General features: G+C 33.3%; 1 protein-coding gene across 5 annotated transcripts in view; it reads left to right on the top strand.

Annotated features, from left to right (window-relative positions):
• Positions 1 to 18644, top strand: part of SMCHD1 (structural maintenance of chromosomes flexible hinge domain containing 1) — a 229644-nt gene that overhangs the window by 141739 nt on the left and 69261 nt on the right. For all 5 annotated transcript variants that reach the window (XR_008917679.1, XR_008917678.1, XM_056823757.1 and 2 more), the window contains exons 33-36: positions 11443 to 11558; positions 12389 to 12453; positions 14623 to 14710; positions 15436 to 15567. Coding sequence is in view for 3 of the 5 variants with exons in the window: in XM_056823757.1 (XP_056679735.1) it covers positions 11443 to 11558; positions 12389 to 12453; positions 14623 to 14710; positions 15436 to 15567 (401 nt within the window). In the remaining 2 variants the exon portion in view is untranslated. The remainder of the gene's footprint in view (positions 1 to 11442; positions 11559 to 12388; positions 12454 to 14622; positions 14711 to 15435; positions 15568 to 18644) is intronic.

The raw sequence follows: 18644 nt of genomic DNA, 5'->3' as shown, positions 1-18644 counted from the left end.
AAGAATGAAGAATATAGAAGTTTAGATAACTATGAGTTAGGCATATTAGGAGTTATGATTAAATAAAGTTACAAAAGAATGGAGAAATGGGGGCAGCAAAGTTGCTCAGTGGATTGAGAACCAGGTCCAGAGACAGCAGGTCCTGGTTTCAATCTGGCCTCAGACACTTCCTAGCTATGTGACCCTGGGCAAGTCCCTTAACCCCCATTGCCTAGGCCTTACCTCTCTTCTGTCTTGGAACCAATACACAGTATTGATTCTAAGACGGAAGCTAAGGGTTAAAAAAAAAATTTTTTTTAAAGTGGAGAAATGAACTGGTTAATTTACAAGGTCAAGATCATGAGGGAAAGAATATGAAATCTGATGGCCTGGGGACATATGGAAGGAAAGGCTTGGCTGGAGACTGGCTTAGGGGGTGAGAGATCGAGGGAGAGATGGAAGAATATGAGGTGTAATTGTTAGAGGAATATATAGAGTTTTGCTTTATGAAAGTTGAACATGTGTGTTCGGATTTGATTAGAGCTATATGCCATCCTTTTCTGTAGCCAAAGTAGCATATAGATACAGTTGAAATAATTACTATATTTAGTTCTGGTCAATATATTTTAGAAAAGATGTTGATAAGCTAATGAGTGTAGTGAAGGACTTAAATTTCACATCATATTTAGTTAAATTAATAATTTGTTAGTTGCCTTTTGTTGGGCCCTGAGACTACAAAGACAAAAACAAACATAAACAAAAATACTACCATCGACTTTAAATTCAGATTAGAACTGGGGAGATTTTGGTGTATTGTAGAGAATTATTTGTTAATTAAGTAAGAGTTCAATAGGAAATAGAGTTAAATAGTATTGATAAGATATATGAGAGAGAGTTATAAGTTAGGTTTCTTTAAATCTGAATGGAATCTCAGAGATGGATTATGGGTAAAAAGAGAATTTTCCCATGGTGCTTTGAGAGACAATTAATCCAACAGACTCTCTCTTTGGGCTGACCCTGTTCTGAAAGGAGGTCCTAAGAATTGCTCAGTGAGGTTGGAAAAATCTCAGTTTTTCACATCTAATATTCATCTCTCAGGCCATATGAGTGAAGGAGATTGTTGGGTGTAATACCAGTGCAAGCCCAGCAAGATTGCTGTGCGAGTGGAGAAAGGCTGTGGAGATTCTAAGCTGTATTTTTCATCGAGACAGCAAGGAAGAGAAACTTAATTTATTTTTCTTGTTTATAAGTTTATAATTTAGGATAGGATAGTTAGAAGACAATCCTCATGGATCAGGTTTGGTTGGGTGGTTTTAGTAAGATTTATTAGTTTAGGGACCTATATTTTTTAAGAATTTCATTTTACTATCCCTTCCTTTACTTTTTTTTTACCCATAATAAAATTATATTTTTATATACTGGTCTGAGCCGGAATTCTTTGGACTGATCTGAGAAGCCTTCTTTCTCAACAATTAAACCAACAGCCTGTCCACACAGGACCATACAATACCAATAATCTATTGTTATAAGGGTTTCCTAACTATTTCAAGCATTCTTTTATATAATTGTTAATAATTTGTAGTTCTTTTGAGAACTGTTCATATCCTTTGACCATTTATGTATTGCAGAATTTGCTTTTTGATCTTGTATATCTGTTTCCGTATCTTGGATACCACATTTTATTAGAAAAAAGATTTTTTATTTTTGAAGAGTTTCATATATTCATAGTTATTTCCTAATCTTTTCCTCTTCTGTGGCTAAGAATATATTCCTTCCTGCTACTTGTAAGAGACACTTGATCTGCTTTTCTTTTTAATGGTTTAAAGTATGATCGTTAATATTAACATTACATGTTAATTTGTAATATATTGTACCACATATTTTAAGGCATTGATCCAAGGCCAACTTGTCAGATTGCTTTCCAGTTTTCCATTGCCGTTTTCCCAAATAGGTTTGTTTCCTTAGCAACTTATATTTTCCAGTTTGTTTCTCACTGGAACCCAGATCTTTCAGACTCTAAACCCAGGCACTACATCTTCATTCTCAGACTGACTCAAAGACTTGTCTCCCAAGCAACTAGTGATTTTCATCAGTTCTACAGATGGAATATTATTCATCATAATTTAGCTGCTTTTTGTGTTTTTATTTGTATTATTTTTTATATTGCTCTTCAAGCTTTCTTTACATGTTTCACATATTCTTACAGTGTATTAATATACTGTCATTTATTCAGCTATTTCTTAAATTGGTGAGCACTTGTTTTGTTTTCAGTTTTTTATTGTAATAGAGCATTGAAGATTTTGATATACATAGGACTTCTTGTCTTTGCCATTTCTTAGGGTATATGATGACCAATAAAGAGATTGTTGAGTTAAAGTATATGAACAGTTAAGCATCTTTTCTTGCATAGTCCTAAATTGTTTTCCTGAATGTTTGGGCTACTTGATTAATAGTGTTCCAATATGTCTTGTCTTCCCACAACATCTCCAACATGTATTATTTCCTTTTTTATCATTTTCCCCAACAATTCAGTGAATATGATTTGAAATCATAGATCAACAAACATTTTTCAGGATAATCTTTAGGGGCAAAAATAACTAAATACCCTAGTTTTGAGAGCTCAAGACATTTATATTCATGTTAGGTAAGTGTGACATATTTTTTTAAAGATTAAGATGAAGTTTCCTAATGTTACCTCTTTTAAATTTCTTCTCTAAGACTTCATTATAGTATCTAAATATGACTTTTTGTTTTTATCAGTCAGATAATGTGGTAGTACAAACCAGGATAACACTAGTATCTAAATGACCTTTTATTTTCATTAGCCAGGTAACTAGGTAATGTAGGGTTGTTGTAATAGTCTAGTGAGAAAATACTTAATGCTTTCTCTCTCAATTCTAGACATTCTCACTAACTGTTTTTCTTCCTCCTTATTTCTCCCTTCTGGTTTCCCTCACCTTCTTCAGGTCTTAGCTATAAGTTCTACATTCTTTAAGAAGCCTCCTTTTAGTACCTTTCCTGTGAGACTGCTCTCGGTTTATCCTGTGTATATCTTGTTTCTCTATGTTGCCTCCTCCTACCAGACTGTAAACTCTTTGAGAACAAGGCCTCTCTTTGTCTTTGAATTTATAATGCCTAGCACATACCTTTAACCAGGAAGGAAGTCAGGCAGGCAGGAAGGAAACATAGATTTGTTAAGTGCCCTGTGCATGTGCCAGACTTTGTCCTAGATGCTTGACAAATATTATCTTGCTTTATCATCAAAATAAACTTTGAATTAGGTGTTATTATTACCCTCACTTTACAGTTGAGGAAACTAAGTCACATAGCATTGGCTTACTCAGAAGTTAAACAGCTAAAAAGTGTCTGAGGCTTTATTTAAATTTAGGTCCTAAGAACTCTGTTGTGCCATCTACATCATCTAGAAATAAAGAAAAAAAAATTCCTAGAAAAGTATAGGGGCAGGGTTAGATTGTTAGAATGAAAAGTGACAATTGTCTGACCTCCCCCCAAACTTCTCCAAAACAACTAAACAGAATTTTGAACAGTAGAACCAAGAAAAAAAAATCAAGTAAGTACTTTTCCCAAATAGGGTAGCTTAGGAAGACAGAGAGGTCTATAACTACTAGGATGAGGAATAACCAAGAACACAGAGCTTTAGAAAATAATGCTGGGTTGTTACAGAAGCAATGGTAGAGAATAGCACCAACACCCACAGAAAGATCCCAGGGAATCCCTCTTTTAAAACTGAATGCAGAATCAAGTGTCTTTTGGCAGCTCTGATGCCCTTTACCGATTTCCAAGTTCCAGTTCCAGGGCAGAGAGGAGTAGGAGCAGTCACAATGAAGCATAGTGTAGATGAAGGGTGTGTGTGAGGGGGCAGCAAACAGATGTTTCTTCAGATGACACCACTTAGAAAGCACCAAAAACCTATAGACCAGAAAATTAAACTGAAAACAGCATATACATGCCAGATAGAAGCTTAGGATAGTTATACCCCTAGAGGTAAACAGTCCAACAGTAACATTAAGTCCAAAGTCAAGAAGTAGTATGAAAAAATAAAACAACAAAAAAGGAATCCAACCATGAAAAGCTGCTGTGGTAATGGGTGTCTATAAAAATAAACATTGAAGAGAATGACCTAAAAATGTCTAAAAACAAAGTCTTGGGGGTTGGGGGGAAAATCAACATGGGACATAAGTCCAACAAGATTTCCCAAAAAAGCTAAAAAAGATTTTAAAAAAGGCAAAAGAATATTTTTTTAAATTGAAATAAGAGCAGTAGAGGAAAAATTGTGAAAACACATGAGATATAGATACTAGAAAATTATGAAAAAAAGAATCAACATGTCGTACAAAACACTTCTATATTGTTCATTGTTACAAGAGCACAATCATACATAATCTAAAATCCAAAATAAGACCATAAATATATTGATGTGAAAGGCAACTCCAACAGTTATTTCTCTGCAGGTGGATAGCATTCCCCATCATAAAATCTTTTATAATTGTCCCAGATCAAGGCACAAAAAATATTGAAGATACTAACTTCTTAAGAAACAAGTTAGCCAAATGGTGGCGGGGGAGGGGGGGGGAACCTCATTGAAGAAAAGAACTTAAAAAACATTTTGTTAAGTAGAATCTGATGACTTCATGAGACATTAAGAAACAATGAAAAAAGTAGACGATAATGGCAAATATTTCACAGGAAAAAGTACCTGACTTGGAAAATAAGAGAGAGAATTTGGGGACTATAAGAGATTATTGTTAAATTTATAGTTGGACTGAATAATATTTTAGTTGGTTGCCAGGGATTTAATTACTAAATCCCAAATGAATTACTAAAATCAGAATGGAATTTATGGTAGTTTATTTTACAATAAAGAGGGAAGATTTTAAGGAAGAGAGAAAGAGAAGAAAAGGAGAGAGATAGCTACTCTGGCCTCCTCTGAGCCAGGCAGGAATTGAGAGGCCCCAGCTGAGGGAAAGAAGTCCCAAGACGATGGGCCATTCCAGAGGCTGGTGCCTCCAGAAAGGCCAAAGGAAAGAAAGGGAAGGAGTCAGTCTTGCACTCACCAGAAAGCCAAAGAATAAGGGGGTCACCAGGAAAAGGACCAGTCAGCACTCTCCTGAATGAAGAAAATTCTATATTCACTCCAAGTGAGAGTTCCAAGTTGAACTGCTTTTAGGCAATTGTTGCTTTCTTTTTAAAGACATCTGCCCCTAATTTTTACATCTACCAATCACAGTTGACGCGCTGCTCTAGGACTGCCTAGATGTTTGTACCTTTTGTGATTAAATCCAACGTGGGCAGATCTCTATACTCAACTTTTAAGTACCGTGCTTACACTTATGGGGCTTAAATCTAAAAATTGATAGGGAATAACAATTTAATCTTCACAATCAGGAAAGAGACAAGTACCTTCATTGTTAAAATCAGGGGAGAGCCAAATTCAATCTTCACATAATTTAAGAGCTATATGAAAAATATGAGTCATTAAAAATAAGAAAAAGTAGACCTCTCATAGTTCAAGAAATATAAAAGGGAAACCACTTAGATGTCTTAGTATTAGAGGGCAAAGTAGAAATTGGATGAATCCACCACCTGAACATAATCCTGAAATGAAAACTACAACCAAAATCCAGAGCTCCCAGGTAAAGGCCAAAATACTACAAGTAAATAGAAAGAAAGAAGCCAAATACCATGCATCCACAGTCATGATCATGTAAGATTTAGCAGCTATTATTGTAGAGGAATGGAGGTTTCAAAGTGATTTTTCTAGAAGGCAGAGGAGCGAGGATTATATTCAGGAATAACCTACCTAAGAAAACTGAATATAATCCTTTTGGAAAAGATGGACATTAATAGCAGACTTTAAAGCTTTTCTGATGAAAAGACCAAAGCTGAATAGAAAATTTACAATCAAACTTAAGACTTAAGCATAAAAAGGTAAACATGAGTGAAAACTCATACCAAAATGCTGCATGTAATCCTTAAGAATATTATTGCTATTAGAGCAGTTAGAAAAAATTTACTTAGAAGCATGGGTGTGAGCCTGCTTTGTTGGGATGGTCACATAACAAAGACTAGAATGGTCAAAAAAAAGGAGTACACTGGGAGAAGGACTGAGGGCAGTGGGAATAGAGAAAATTACCTAACAAAAAAGAGGCATGTAAAGAAGAGTTTTTGCAAGAGAGAAAAATGAGGAGCGAAGAGCTAGCAATGTATGGAACTCATTGCTATCTGAACTGTTTCAAGGAGGTTATATTGTATATACATATGAAATTGGATATAGAAAGTTATCTTTCTCAACAGGCAAGTAGGATGGAAAGAGGCAAGGAGTGATAACAGGAAGGGTAGATTAAGGGTGACAAAACAGACTTTCATGGAGGGTGCAGAGTGAAAAAGAGAAAGCTTAATAGAAGAAATTAGAATGGAGGGACATATAATTCATACCCTTTATCAATCATATGTGAATGGAATTAACTCACCCATAAAAATGAAAGAATAGTTTAGAAACTAGCATCCGATAATATATTTTATATGAGATGCACTTAAAATTAAAAAGCATACATAGAGTTACAATAATGTTATGCTTCAGCTGAAGTAAAAAAAGGCAAGGGTAGCAATCATGATCTCAAAGCAAAAGCAAAAATAAATGATCAAAGAAAATTCTGTTTGCTAAAAGGGACCATAGACAATAAAGCAATATATTTATGTCAAATGACATTTCATATAAATACTTGAAGAAGCTTAAATGAATTACAGGAAAATATGACAGTAAAAGTATAGTAAAGGACTCAAATTTATTCCTCAGACCTAAATAATTATAATTGTAGAATAAACAAGAAGGTTAAGAGAATAATAATTATAGAAAATTTTGATTCTAGTTGGCCTCTGGAAAATATTGAATGAGAATAGAAAGGAGTATGTATATTGTATCATCACAAAAATTGACCGTGTATTAGGACATAAAAATCTTAAAAACACACAGAAAAGCAGAAATACTAAATATTCTTTTCATACCATAATTCAATAAAAATTATATTCAGTGAACATTTATCGAAATAGTAATCCATTCCTAAAAAATAAATGAATCAAAGAATAAGCAATAGAAATGATAATTTCATTAAAGAAAATGACAGCAATGAGAACAGCATACAAAATTTTTTGTTATGAAGATAATAGTATTACTTAGGGGGAAATGTATATAGATCATTAAAATAGGGAATGAGCAGGTCAATGAATAGAGCATGTAACTAAAAAAAAAAAGACCTAGAAAAATAAAATTTAAAGACATAAAACACCAAGATAGAATTTTTAAAAGTTGTAGATGAATACATTTTTTTGTTGGCATTCGGTCATTTCAGTGTTTTGTGGAAAGGAAAACTGAAGCAAGTTCTGGACTTTCTGCCACTGAGTTGGAACAAACAGCAGTTGGAAGGTTAGAGTTAAATTAATGGACAGTAATGACAGTTGGTGGGGGGAAGGGCAACTGAGAGGGACAATTGGTCTCTTGAGGCTCTCTCTCCTGGCCCTCAGATTGGAAGGAGCCTCTCTCCCTGTATTGAGATAGAAGTACCTCTATTCCTGGATTTCCCCAACTGTATGCTCTACCCGGATTCCTGTGATCATGTCATTGAATAAAAGGATTTAAGCATAGCAGTTTGAACAGTAGTGTCAGTCTTTAAGGGTGTCAACCCGAAGACACAGGCCTAACCAGCTCTGACGGTCAGAACCTTTTCTTTCTCTTGCTGTCTACTGCTAAGACTTTGAACTTAAGAAAGCTAGCATAGATTAGCTTAGACAGGGATAAAAGAAACCCTCCACCAGCCAGCTCAAAAGCTGAGACTCAAACCCAATCTAGGGAAATCCCAATTCCCTCTTCCCTGATATCTCCCCAATCCAAACTTGTTATTGAATTCATCTTTATTTAAATAACCACAATCAGATAATAAGACTATCATTTCAGGGGAACATAGAGGAAGCTGAACCTAAGGATAGCCATTCAACTATAAACGGTCCTCAGTGGACCCCTGCTAAGCCATCTTCGTCTGCGGGGAGGCTTGTCCCTCAAGAGGGTCCTTGCTTACCTGCTCTGGGGTATCTTCAACATCAACCAATAGAGAAGACATCCCCTCAGGCTATCATAGGTGGCCCATTTCTCAGGAACCCCAATTTTCAAAGATAGCCTCTCAGCAGAGGTATCTCTCTCCTTTTACCTCACTGGCAGCCATATTCCCTCTTTCCCTTCAACTCCTCCATCCCCTGTTATAAAACCTCCCATTACCTCCTGTTCCCCCTTCAATCCCTACAATTCCTTTTACTATTACAGTTTCCAATCCTTCTTGACCTTATTTGGGGTTTTTTTAGCAAATAAAGAGAAGTGACTTTCCCAGTCACACAGTTAAGTGTTTGGGACAAGATTTTAATTTGAGTTTTCACAGGCCTAGTGCTCTAGCCACAAAGCCATCTAATGGCCATAAAATTTAATTACCTGGTTTTGTGAAAAATAAAATAAAACATGTTAACTTGATTTTTAAAAAAGGAAGGAAACCAAAATAGGAGTATCAAAAATGAAAAGAATGAATGCAACACTAATGAAGATGAAATTAAAGCACTTATTAGGGGCTATTTTACCCAACTTCAAGCAAATAAAACTGATAAAATGAAGTCAATGAATATTTTTAAAAACAAATTAAATATTTAAATAATTCATAAAACAAATTGAACAATCAGTTAATGAGCCCCCAAAGGAAAAAAAAAAGATGGATTTACAAATTAATTTTACCAAACATTTAGAGAGCAATTAATTGCATCAACATATAAATTATCTGAAAAAAGAGGTAGAGTGCTACTAAATTTCTTCTACATATAGTATTGTTTTGAATCCAGAACTAGCTGAGCAAAAACAGAAAAAGCGAAGTATAGAGCACTGTCCATAAAGAAATATTAATACAAAATTTTTAAATAAAATAATAGGAAAGAGAATATAATAATATATCATAAAGATCATATACCATGACCAGATCAGTATATTCCAGGAATATGAGACTGGTTAATTATTAGGAAAACAATAAACATAATTGACCATATCAATAACAAAAACCAGAAACGTGGCAGTTAGGTGTCTCAGTGAATACGGAAGCAGGCCCAAAGAGGTCCTGGGTTCAAATGTGAATTCAAACATATTGGCTGTGTGACCCTGGGCAAGTCATTTAACCTCAGTTGTTTAATCCTTGCCTGTCTTATGCCTGTGGCCCAGTAGCTTAGAAACAGTATCAAGTTTAAGACAGAAGGCAAGGTTTGGTTTTTGGTTTTTTTTTTTCAGTATTAGAAAAAAATTTTTAAGAACATACCATGTCTATTTCTATTAAAAATAGAAGAAAGAATAGAAATTAATGGAACTTTGCTTAAAATGTTAAGTAGTATTGAAAAACCCAAAGCAAGCATTATCTCTTAGGGGGGGATACCTCAATAATCTTTCCTGTAAAATCAGGAATGAAGCCAGGATGTCCATTATTATCATTATTATTCAATATTAGACTAATGATGCAAGTTCTTGCAATGAGAAAAAAGAAATTGAAGAAACAAATATAAGCAACAAAGAAATTAAACTTTTTGCATATAATAACGCATATTTAGGGAATCAACAAAAAAACTTGTTAAAATTATTAACAATTTTGCAAAGTTGCAAGATATAAAATCCACAAAAATCATCAGCATTTCTGTGTTAGCAACAAACTTCAACAGCAAGAGATAGAAAGACAAATTTAAACTAAAATAACTACATATACACAGGAAGTATATAAACAATTATAGAATACTTCACATATATAAAGACACATTACACAATTTGGGAAATATTAATTGTGCATGGGTAGGCTAAACCAATGTAAAAATAGCAATTACTTATTCAGTGCTATACCAATCAGCCTACAAAATAACTTTTTAATTGAGCTTGAAGAAACACAATTTTTCTGTAGGAAATAAGGATTAAGAGAATTTAGAAAATATAAATTTCCCAGATTAACAGAAAAGCAAATTAAATATTTAATTAATGGTGAAGAAAATGGCCTAGTAATATGAAATCTCAAACTGTACTATAAAGTATTAGTATAATACTAGATAATAAATAGAGGTGTTTATTGTGGAATAAATATATTGAAGGAAATATACTCACTATTCTAGTATTTGATAAATCCAAATATCCATGTTGTTTGGGTAAGAAGTCACTATTTGATGAACACTGCTGCGAAAACTGGAAAGCAGTCTGGGAAAAATTAGGCATAGACAAAAATCTCACTCAGTATAAGGTAAGTAAAGTAAGGTAAAAATGGGCACATGATTTGGATATAAAGAATGATACAGTACTCAGATTATAGCAGCCTGGAGCAAATAATGTGCCAGATCTGTGGATAAAGGAAAGAGTTCCAAGCAAGAGATAGAGTACCAAGAGAGAGGGGGGAAAGGGATCATTTTCATAGATTAAAAGTTTTTGCACAAATAAAACCTGTGGAGCAAAAATTAGGAGAAAGGGGGGAATTGGGAATTTGGGCAAAAAAAATTTATAACATATTTCTCTGAAAAGTAGCTAATTTCTTAAATATTTAGGGAACTGAACTAAATTTATAAAAAATATTAAACATTCTACAATTACAAATGGTTGAAACATATATACAGGTAGTTTTCAGAAGAAGAAATCGAAACTGAATGGTCATATGAAAAATGCTCCAAATCTCTGATAATTAGAGAAATGCTAATTAAAACCACACCTGATACTCATAAGATTGGCGAAGATAATAAAAAAGGAAAATGTCAAATGTTGGAGGCAACGTGAAAAAATAAGCAGTTATACTGTATTGCTGTTCTTATTATTCTAGAGAATAATTTGAAACTATGCCCAAAGAGCTATAGAATTGCATATTATTTTACCTAGAAATATCTCTACTAGATATATTATCAACAAAATGAGAAAAGGAATCCTGTATACAAAAATATTTATAATTGCCTTTTTTTTTTGTAAACTGAGGTGATTCTGATCAATTGGGAAATGGCTAAACAAGTTATTGATTGTAATGAAATACTTTTCTACTCTTAGAAATGATATGAGGAGATAGTTTAAGAAAAACCTAAGAAGACTTGTGTGAACTGTCGCAAAGTAAAGGGAGCAGAACCAGGAGAATAATGCACAACAGTAACATTGTTATGATAACTGATATAGCAAGAGCTAATAATATCTTACCTTTATGTAGTGCTCTGTGGTTGGTAAAGCATTTTAATATCATTTGATTAGTATTTATCAGTATTTTTAAGAAGTTAATTAAACATATGATTATATGAAAGTTTTTTAAAACTTGCTAATCATATATCTCTACTCCCAAAATTATAATGAAATGTAGTAAAAACTTTGTTGCATAATTAGACCAAGAAAAATAGAAATGTTTTTGTTTGTTCTGACAGATTTCATGGTTAGTGTTATTTCTGAAGATGAGAGTATAATTAAGAATATTAATCCAACACGAATTTCTATGAAAATGTGGAAACTCCCAAGTAGTGGAAACCGACAAGCAGCCAATGTAAGTCACTAGAAAAATAATCTTTACATGTAAAGAGGCCCCTTAGAAATTGTAACCTAACTCTCTTTTCCCTTGATAGTTCTAAAATGAAAACAATAACTGAAATATTTGGGAATTTTCTTAATTTTTAAAATAATGTTATCCATTTGGGTTGATGCTGTCTCTTAGAAGAACACCTCTGAAATATCAACATCTTCAAGTGATTTTGTGTAGGAGTAGATAAAAAGATGAGAAAGAACAGGAACAGATGTGTATTGACAGTTGCATATAAAGCAGTATTCTGGGGAGAATGTTTCAAGAACACAGGTTTTTTGTATCTTGCTGAATTATATCCTTTAACGAGTTTATCACATATTATAGAGCAAATTTGGTCATCTACTCTTAATATCTATCCCAACAGATATCTTTATGTTTTCCTACCTTAGACTTGTAACCATTTAAAGAGGTATTGACTAACTTAGTTAGAGAAGAAATATCTTTACTCTCTGTAAATTCATCAGCCATTAGCACCTATATATTAAAATGGAAAATAGTGGATTCTTAGAAATTACTATTCTTTAAGATTCCTGTCAGTCCAGCCAAACAATAATTAAAGTTGTATATTTTATGTATAAGATTACTTAATCTAGAAAGCATTTCTTTGGCTTTTTTTAAAAAAAAGGCATTTTTTCTCAATGCTATTATCCAGAATAATGGTTTATATATATGTGTGTGTTTATTTATATAGGCTATCCCTATTGACATAATTTATATTGTCTTTATTTATATTTTTAATATGAGCTGCCCCATATACTAATTGTAGTATTTGAAATGTTTGTTTTTCTCTTCAGGCAGAAATATTTAATTGTAGTAAAATAAAGGAAAATGACAAGGAGGAAGGCTTCTTTTATTTCAGGTATTTCCCTTTTTTTTTTTTTTGGTAATTTAGTAATGAATAATTGTCATAAATTGGTTGCCTTGAAAATATTCTTTCTACCTTGGGAAAATATTCCATGATAGCATGTTTAGGACAATATTTGGTTCCATTAATTGTAGGGATGCATGAGGGTGAGGAGTGTGGGATGACATTAGTGTTGTGATCCTGGATGATTGATTAGAAGGATGGTGGTGCCATTAACAATAATAGCAAAGAAGAGTTGGCAAAAAAAAATATGTGAAGGGTTTTACACATCTATAGGTTGTCTAGTTCAAAAGGTCCCAAGAAGCACTTGGAGATAAATGACTAGCTAAGTAGAGAGAGCAGGGATATAAAAATTAGGACAACTTAAAGAATTTGTTCAAAGTCTTAGGGGGAGTAAAAACAGACATAGAACTACTTAACTATAGAAGGTAAATTGCATCATGATTTTAGGTTAGCAATTGTTAGTGATAGAAATTTTACTTAGTTGAATTTATAGACATTTGGAGATAAGAAAGTTATTCAAAAGGCTGTTGAAGTTGTTGGAATTGTTTAAAATTATCACATGAGTTATTATATCAAAACCATGTTCACTGTATAATCCCTATTACCTAAACCATTTTCCTATGCCCAAATTTAGCATAGAGCTAGATAGACAAAATAGCTAAGATAAGTTTAGGATTTGTTATTTTGGGAGGGTAAAGGAATATTTAAGATAGTAAAGTGTTAAGAATTAGATAGGTAGGAATATCTAAAAGGTGAGTATCATTAAAATTTGCTGGGTGCAAATTTTTTAAAAGACAAAAAAAGCAAGGTATATGTGGAGGAGAGAATTTACAATGCATGCAAAGGACAGAAAGCTGAGGATGGATCATCTGTCAGTCAAATGAACATTCCATTTGGAATGTTACCGGGAAAAGTAATTGGAGCCAAGCCAACTACTGAACTGGACTGGACTGAGCTAAGAGCCTTTTGGCTGATGGTGGTGACTACAGCTGAGGAATTTTGGCTGGCTGGCTGGCTGAGGTGAAGGAGGAGGCCAATTGTATCTCTGGGACTTGAATTGTTCTTTGGAGGTGACCTGGATGATTTGAAGGAAGAAGAAAGATAATTGTCCTCATATTTCTCTGACCGATTGTGTTTCATACTAGTAACTGAATTGCCAGTACTCTCAATATCCTCCAAAGCTCTCTACAGAGAATAGGCATATCCTACCCCTCTTACCTTATCCTCTACCCTTGTACTGTCTTCCCCAAATAATCCCTTAACTTGAGAAAAGAGTATTTCCTCTGAAATCTCATAGCTCACAGAAGAAAGGGCGGGGGGGGGGGGGGGGGGGGGACGGGCGGGGAGAAGCTGAAAGGCTTCTGAAGAGGGAGGAAAACGGGAGCAAGGGTAGGCAAAACTTGATCCATTAGTTATTTAGTATACCCTAAATATACACCCTCAAAATTATTAATCTATTACAGATCTAAGAATCAGCAGTATAAAGATGATAATTGAATTAATAGGAGCTTCTGAAATCAAGTCAAATAGTATTATTACATGAAAGAGAAGAGAACCTAATACATAATACTGTAGAAAAAGTGGAATATCCAGTGGTTAGGAGCCTAAGCCCTGCCTACTTGCCCTAGAACATCATTATTTTTTAAAACAAGGTTTGTTAAAGTTAATACATTAGGAAAAGTACAATAATTCTTGCTTAAATTGGGCAAGGTATACCATAGTGTCATTTCTTTTCTATATTAGTGAATTTTTGAAATGTAGAAATAACCTTGGAGGAAAGATGAGAAACAAAATAGGAGAATGGGAACAAATGCTATGACTTTGTGAAATACAGATCTCATTTAGAATATTGAGAAGTTTCTTTTATTTAAAAAAAATGAACAAAATTTACTTAAAATCACAAAAAGAATCTTCAAGTTTCTCAAAATAAATCAGGCTTTTGCAGTCTTCTATTTTTCTACAGTATAACAGGAACGTTTTCCATCAAGAACAGATATCTCTACAAAGAAAAATAGAAATTTTGATAATCAAGAAGTATTCAGTAATATTCTACTTTTACTCAGTTCTCTTTTATGGATTTTTAAGGGGATGGGGGAACAGTGTATAAACTCTAAATTTCTCTCTTCGTTTAACTTTAAAATTTCTTATCCTTTGACTTAGGGATAAAGTAATTCCAAACAAAGCGGGAAGTTATTGCATCCAGTTTGCTTTTACAGTTGACAAATCTACTATTCTCAACAGTGACCAGGTTTGTCTTTAGTTTTTACATATTCATATTCAGTGTGCTAAGCAGCCTAGATAAAGACTGAAATTTGGGACTTGACTTGATATTCTTATCATGACCATGTATAGTCTATGTCTATTATCAATTTAAAAAATCTTTTAAATTTAGAAAATGATAAAATATATTTTAGATTATCTTATTTCCCATATGCTTGATTTTATTTGATTCAAAAGGCACATTAGAATTAGGCCTCCCTCAGTATCATGAATTTAAAGAAATGTTTATTGATTATTAACTTAACCATATATATAAATATTGTATATATTCATAGAAATAGAAAATACTAGTTAAAAATACTAGTTAATAAAATTCCAAATAATAGACTTCAAGAGCATTTTAGTTTACTCTATATTGTAAATAATTGAAATGCCAAATGATTAACTTAATTTCCAAATTTTTTAAAATTTCTAATTTTTCCCAGTTAGAAAACAGTACAAACTTAAACTTTTAGAAACCACTAATCACAGGGCACAAATTTTCAAAATTTATTTTAAGTTGTTAATAATTTTAAATATATTCATTTTTTTTCCTGTTTTGGTGTCAGATATTTTATTTTAGTCTTATTTCTTTTTATGTATTTTAAAGTAAATAATGTTAAAACTTAAAATTGTTACAAACTTATTCTTCATTATCTGGGACATATTACATATATGATCATATTGTTAATTGTATTGTTTTCCTCTCCTAAGATATTAATTGATGTCATACCTAATGAACCAGTCAAGTTAGTTCCAGATTGTCTACCATCGACCCCGGCTGTTTCTAATGTTCCACCTATTGCCAACAGGACCTTAGTGAAAGACCTATCCCTCAACATTGTGGTAATGTTTGCCTTTTACCAAATTATCACAAGATAGTTAACACTGTTTTTTTTTTAATATTAAATGTGTTGAGAGGAATGTATGAAGTTTTTAGACTAATAAGAATATAATTCTTTCTCTGATAGAGTAATTTGATAATGTTATGAATGTTTAGTGAATTTTCTGTTTTTGATTATCCATTCTTGTTCACTTGCCGTCCAAACTAGCAGGTAATTTAAAAAGCGGTATAGTTGACCCTGTAATAGTTGGGTTTTGGCAAATCATTGTAGCTATAATAATTTATCCAGAAATAATTTATTAGCTCATCTCAGCTATGTTGTTCAGAAGAGCTAAGAACTGACATGCTTAGGAACTGAAAAACTTGACTATCCAAAAACGTTCTTGCAAAGTTTATGAACAAAATTAATAAATTTTATGATAGGAAAAATCCTTACTCAGTTTATATAATATTTGTAGTACCGTGTCCCAGTGGAGATCTATATTGTGTGTGTGTGTGTGTGAGTATGTGTGTTTAAGTAATAGAATATCTTGAGGGCAGCTAGGTGGCTTGGTAGATTGAGAACCAGGCCCAGAGATGGGAGGTCCTGGGGTCAAATCTGGCCTCAGACACTTTCTAGCTGTGTGACCCTAGGAAAGTCATTTAACTCCCATTGCCTAGCCCTTACCACTCTTCTGCCTTGGAGCCAATATACAGTATTAATTATATGTTTATGTTTATATATATATATCATTCTTTATATGTTTAGTTATATGTTTTTAATATGATTTTCCAAACTGCTGCAAGTTAGTATGAATTTTTGAAGCATGTATCAACTTGGTAGTTGGAAGAATCCTAAAAGTATTTTGGGCTAGTATAATTTTATTTTAAAGTATTATCTTAAGCATTCTAATAATTAATTGTTCAACACTTTTTGTTAAAGTATTTTAATATCGCTTCTTGATTATACATGTTAAAGATTATATTTCTTAAGGCATTCTTTTATAATGCTACAGCTTGCCAAAACTTTGTTTATTGGCATTTTTCTCATAGTGTTCAAATTTCTTCCATGTTGATTATACTGTGTGTATAATATTTACATATATAAAACACATAATAATCACTCGTGCTGTTTGGTGATTCATTTTACATATTCATTCTAAGAAGAGCAGCAAAGGATAGGTAGTTTGGGTCAAGGAACTTCCCTCATAGCTAGGGAATGGCTGAGGCTGCATATGAACCCAGGTCCTCCTTACTCCAAACCTGATGCTCTATCCATTGTGCTACCTAGCTGCTCCAGATGATAGACGTTGAACTGTCAAGAACCAAAGAAATTATCTTGGATTCCACTCCCTAACTTTCTAACCCCAATTTAACAAATAAAGCTATGTAGGTTAAATGCCCTTTTTGCCAAAATGATTTTTTTCTTTGTTACTCAATAAATTCTAATATTGCCCCATTGCCTTTAGATCACTTTTTGGTCCTCCAAAATCTGCCTTGTCTTCCAGCAGAATGTGGGCTCCTTCACTGTAGATGTATCACTTATGTATTCTGAGTACTTGGCATAGTACCAGAAACACATTTCCTTTAGTCTTTATAATTGCTTATTGATTAAGTTTACATGAGGAATAGTGTAAAAATAATAATGGCGAGTTATAAAAATAGATGAGAAAACTTGCCAATACAGGTTCAAAACTGTTCAGATACTTTTGATAGATGTAATCAAAAGAATCTTCAGAGATAAAGTGAAGTGAAGCTCAAATGTGAACTTCCCTTCAGGGCCAGGTGTAAGGACACTAAAGAGACTCTTATTATAAAAATAAAATATTTATTCAAGTATATAAGGATAAAGAAGGATTTCTAATCCTAAGGGATTCTAAATCCATCCAAATAAACTCCCAGGTTAAGCAAGGAACTGCTTTTCCTGTGTTTCACAGGCTACACTAATCCTCCCTGATCTGACTAACCCAAATTTATACTTTTCTTAAAAAAAAAAACTTCCACTATTATCTTTATAATTCTTAACTTTGCCTTTAGATAAAATAGCAACGGCTAGCTGGTTGAGTCTCAACAAGAATCACATTAGGACTCTGAGCCTTAACAGCCTCAGAGTTAAACCAAAGACCAGATCTTTCTTTGGTCTTTTCAGACATAAACCAGTTTATGAAGACAGAAATAGATAGTAGTGTTTCCCACGTTGGAAAAAGAAAACACTGAGCTCCTTCAGGTCTTTCCCTCAGACAGAGAGAGAGGCAAAGATGTTACCTCCTTCAGCCCTGAGAGAGAGTCTCTGAGAGAATGTGTGTCTGCGAGAATGTGTGTCTGCCAACTGCCAAAGAGCAACTTCCAACTGCCAGAGAGAGTAATTGACACAGAAAAATGGTTATAACTGTCAACAATTGAAATTAACAAGCTCTCTCAGCTCTGCTTCAAACTAATTATTTCTCAAGCCAGCCACTTTACTTCTTATCTCTAAACTAATAAAACAATACTTATTTGCTAATATCATCCTCATAGTAGTGAGTAGAATGATAGGTCTAAATTTGATGTGCTCTTTCCATCCTATCATAATGCCTTTTTAAAAAACAAACTATTGTTTCCAAGGCAGAAGAACAGTAAGGGCTAGGCAGTTGTGGGGATTAAGTGACTTGCCCAAGGGCACATGGCTTAAAAGTATCTGAGGACCACATGTTTCTAGCCTGGGCTCTCAAACCATCGAACCACCTAGCTGCCCCTCCACAATTCTTTTTTAACCATCATTCCTTGTTCTCAGTAACCCAGTGAAAAGAAACACAACTATTAACTATATTTGGTAGAAAATTATATTTTAAAAAAAGGGGAGAATAAATGATTTTTACAGAAGGCTAATGCAGTTTGGTGATGTCAGAATTGACATGTAAAATTTAATGTTTTAGACAATTGTGTAGTATATTTATTGTCATTTTCTCCCATTGCTCTATTGCTTTTTTTCATTCCTTTTGAATTCTTTTTTTTTTTAAATGTTTGGGCTATGACTGTCAGAAGGCAAACATAAGTTCATATTTGGAGTACTATGTAAAATTCAATATATTTGGGACTTTTATATCTCTTTACAGGTTTT

This window comes from Monodelphis domestica, chromosome 3 (genome assembly GCF_027887165.1).
Source record: "Monodelphis domestica isolate mMonDom1 chromosome 3, mMonDom1.pri, whole genome shotgun sequence".
In the NCBI taxonomy this organism is placed as follows: domain Eukaryota; kingdom Metazoa; phylum Chordata; class Mammalia; order Didelphimorphia; family Didelphidae; genus Monodelphis; species Monodelphis domestica.
Note: the sequence above shows the minus strand (reverse complement) of the source record. Positions and strands in the feature narration are given on the sequence as shown.